Source organism: Sitodiplosis mosellana, unplaced genomic scaffold (genome assembly GCF_009176505.1).
Source record: "Sitodiplosis mosellana isolate CC-2019 unplaced genomic scaffold, AAFC_SMos_1.0 Smas_scaffold_5972, whole genome shotgun sequence".
Classification (NCBI taxonomy): domain Eukaryota; kingdom Metazoa; phylum Arthropoda; class Insecta; order Diptera; family Cecidomyiidae; genus Sitodiplosis; species Sitodiplosis mosellana.
In genome coordinates, this window is record NW_022601214.1 from 80 (window position 1) to 2,541 (window position 2,462).

Consider the following 2,462-nt stretch of genomic DNA (forward strand, 5'->3'; position numbering starts at 1 on the left):
ATGAAACGCTACAAATGACCGCAGTCGAAGCCTCTTGGATGGGTAAGAAGATACAGAGGAAAAAACAAAAGGAACGCTGATTAAGAACATGAATTGTTTGATTCAAATGTTCACAGGTAGCATTGGATACGTAGGCAAGTTATTTGGCAGTCTCGGGTGTGCATTTTCATCGGAATACTTTGGCCGCAGAAACTCCATGATTTTGATCAATTTCCCGCATTTAATTGCATTCTACCTGTTTTACTATTCGTCATCCGTTTGGAAGGTGTTTATCGCTAATATTCTACTTGGTTTCGGTTCTGGTTTCATGAAAGCCCCATGTTCAACGTACATCAGTGAAACGAGGTGAATAGAGAAAAGATAAGGAAACCTGAATTTGCGAATAAATATTGATTTTGTGTGTTTATTTTTGAATAGCGAGGTTTCGTTGCGCGGTGTTTTAGTTTCAATGACCACAATGGCCATTACCGTTGGGCCACTAATCATCTTTTCGGTTGGAAATTTAACTCCATGGCGAAATATTGCACTTTACTGCTGTGCTGTTCAAATTTTTACGACGATAGTTCTTTGGTTTGTAAGTGAAATCCACTCAGATTTGACTTCGAAAGGGAAAAAAAAACTCGAGTCTTTTTATCATAAGTGAGTAAACATTTGATTTTTGGTTTAGATTCCTGAGTCACCGATGTGGTTGCTCTCAAAACAGCGTGATGAAGCCGCACTCAAATCTCTGCAATGGTTACGTGGATGGGTGCCACAAAGTGCGGTTGAATCCGAATTTGAATCCATTAAACGTTACAAGGAATCGTCAAATTCATGTGCGGCATGTAAAAAAATCAGCAAGAAATGTACGCATCTCAGCGCTCAAACCACAAGCCAAGCCGTCAACGAGCTAATCCGAAAGAGGACAATGAAACCATTTCTCATTTTATTCGTAATGTGCACTGTTTCATACTTCTGCGGCACACATCATCTAACATCGTTCATGGTGCAAATTCTCAACACATACCGTTCGCCAATGAACCCGAACTGGGCATCGGTTTTAGTTGCATTCATCGGCGCGAGTGGTACACTGGCCGGCATCATTGGACTAAAAATGCTTGGAAAGAGACGACTTTTCTTGGTCTCTTCAGCTGGAAACACATTATCAGCATTTGGCTTGAGTTAGTCGAGATTATTATTTTTGTTGTCCGAAAAATAGTTTTCAGAAAATTCAAATTAAAATTTTAATGTAATATTCTTACCTCAACTGACCAAAATGTTTAAACTTTTGCAGCGATTTACGGATTTCTGTATTTGCCACCAAACTCCAAATCATTTGAACATAAACGTAACGAAGAAATGGCAGACGCATGTCTCCCACTAATCATGTTTTGTTGCATGCGATTCTTTACAACGATCACCCTTTTGGTAAGATTTAACTCGAAAATTTCGAGCCCAGTTTAGAATTCATCATCAATTGTGAAATCTATTTTTTTTATCGAATTCATTGGTTTAAGGTACCGTTTTCAATGCTTAGTGAATTATATTCGATGAAATCGCGGAGTATGGCCTCGGCGCTGACAACAGGAACGAATAATATCTTGGCATTCATTGCTATCAAATCCTTTTATAATTTGGAGCATTGGCTGGATTTACCTAGTACATTTGGCATTTATTGCATTATCGGTGCTGTTGGGTAAATAACCTATTATTGAATCAAAAACATTCGAATCGCACAATAATAATTGTTCCATTCATTTGAACTTAGAATGGTGATAATGTACTTAATTTTACCTGAAACGGAAGGATGCACACTGGAAGATATTGAAATCCATTTCTCGGACAACAGTCGAAAAATAACCGATCGACATATAGCACGACGTTCAGACTGTAAATCGAAAGACATTTGCTGAAAGCAAATACAAATTTGGTCTGAAAAAAATAGAGATATCTTAGATAACTTAATTTTTATTTGTTTTTACGAAAAAAAGTCTATTATACCAAAAATCTCATCCATTCTTCTCTGTGTGTACTCGTTAGTTTGATGGATAATATAGAACAACTTATATTCAAAACATGAACCAGGAAAACTTTATATTGTAACGACGAAAATGAGAATAAAATGGTTTCGTCTATTGAAAGTTTTAAACTTATTCAACATTTATATGTTAAACTAAAATTTCCATTGAAACGTAATCTTCACTTGAAAATGGATTGAATGGGAAAATGTGCAACACACATGTAAACACACGAAGAATCAACATGAAGCTTTCCGTTATGACTGATGGGGCGAAAAATAGTGGAGCGTTCAATTTATTCATCAATTACACATTGACCAGGCACTGATTCTCAATCTCCGAACAATCAACAGTCAACTTCGATAAATCTGATTATCTTGTTTAATCATCAATTTGAACGCAGTCGAGCTTCAAATTACCAACGTTATCATGATACACCAAAACATTGTGAGACAAGATTAACAA

General features: G+C 36.6%; 1 protein-coding gene across 1 annotated transcript; it reads left to right on the forward strand.

Moving 5' to 3' along the window:
- The first annotated feature begins 6 nt into the window (after positions 1–6).
- Positions 7–2,016, forward strand: LOC129573159 (facilitated trehalose transporter Tret1-like). The gene is made up of 7 exons (XM_055453450.1): positions 7–42; positions 117–345; positions 418–574; positions 668–1,160; positions 1,274–1,407; positions 1,497–1,675; positions 1,748–2,016. Exons 1-7 carry the CDS (start codon positions 15–17, stop codon positions 1,890–1,892), a joined length of 1,365 nt encoding a protein of 454 aa, XP_055309425.1. The 5' UTR covers positions 7–14; the 3' UTR covers positions 1,893–2,016.
- The last annotated feature ends 446 nt before the right edge of the window (positions 2,017–2,462 follow it).

What these genes read in the sequence shown, in the direction of transcription:
- LOC129573159 (XM_055453450.1), top strand. Translation starts at nt 15, where the DNA reads ATGACCGCAGTCGAAGCCTCTTGGATGG. An exon ending in AGTCGAAGCCTCTTGGATGG is followed by an intron (nt 43 to 116) that starts GTAAGAAGATAC and finishes AAATGTTCACAG; the next exon opens with GTAGCATTGGATACGTAGGC. An exon ending in TTACAACGATCACCCTTTTG is followed by an intron (nt 1,408 to 1,496) that starts GTAAGATTTAAC and finishes CATTGGTTTAAG; the next exon opens with GTACCGTTTTCAATGCTTAG.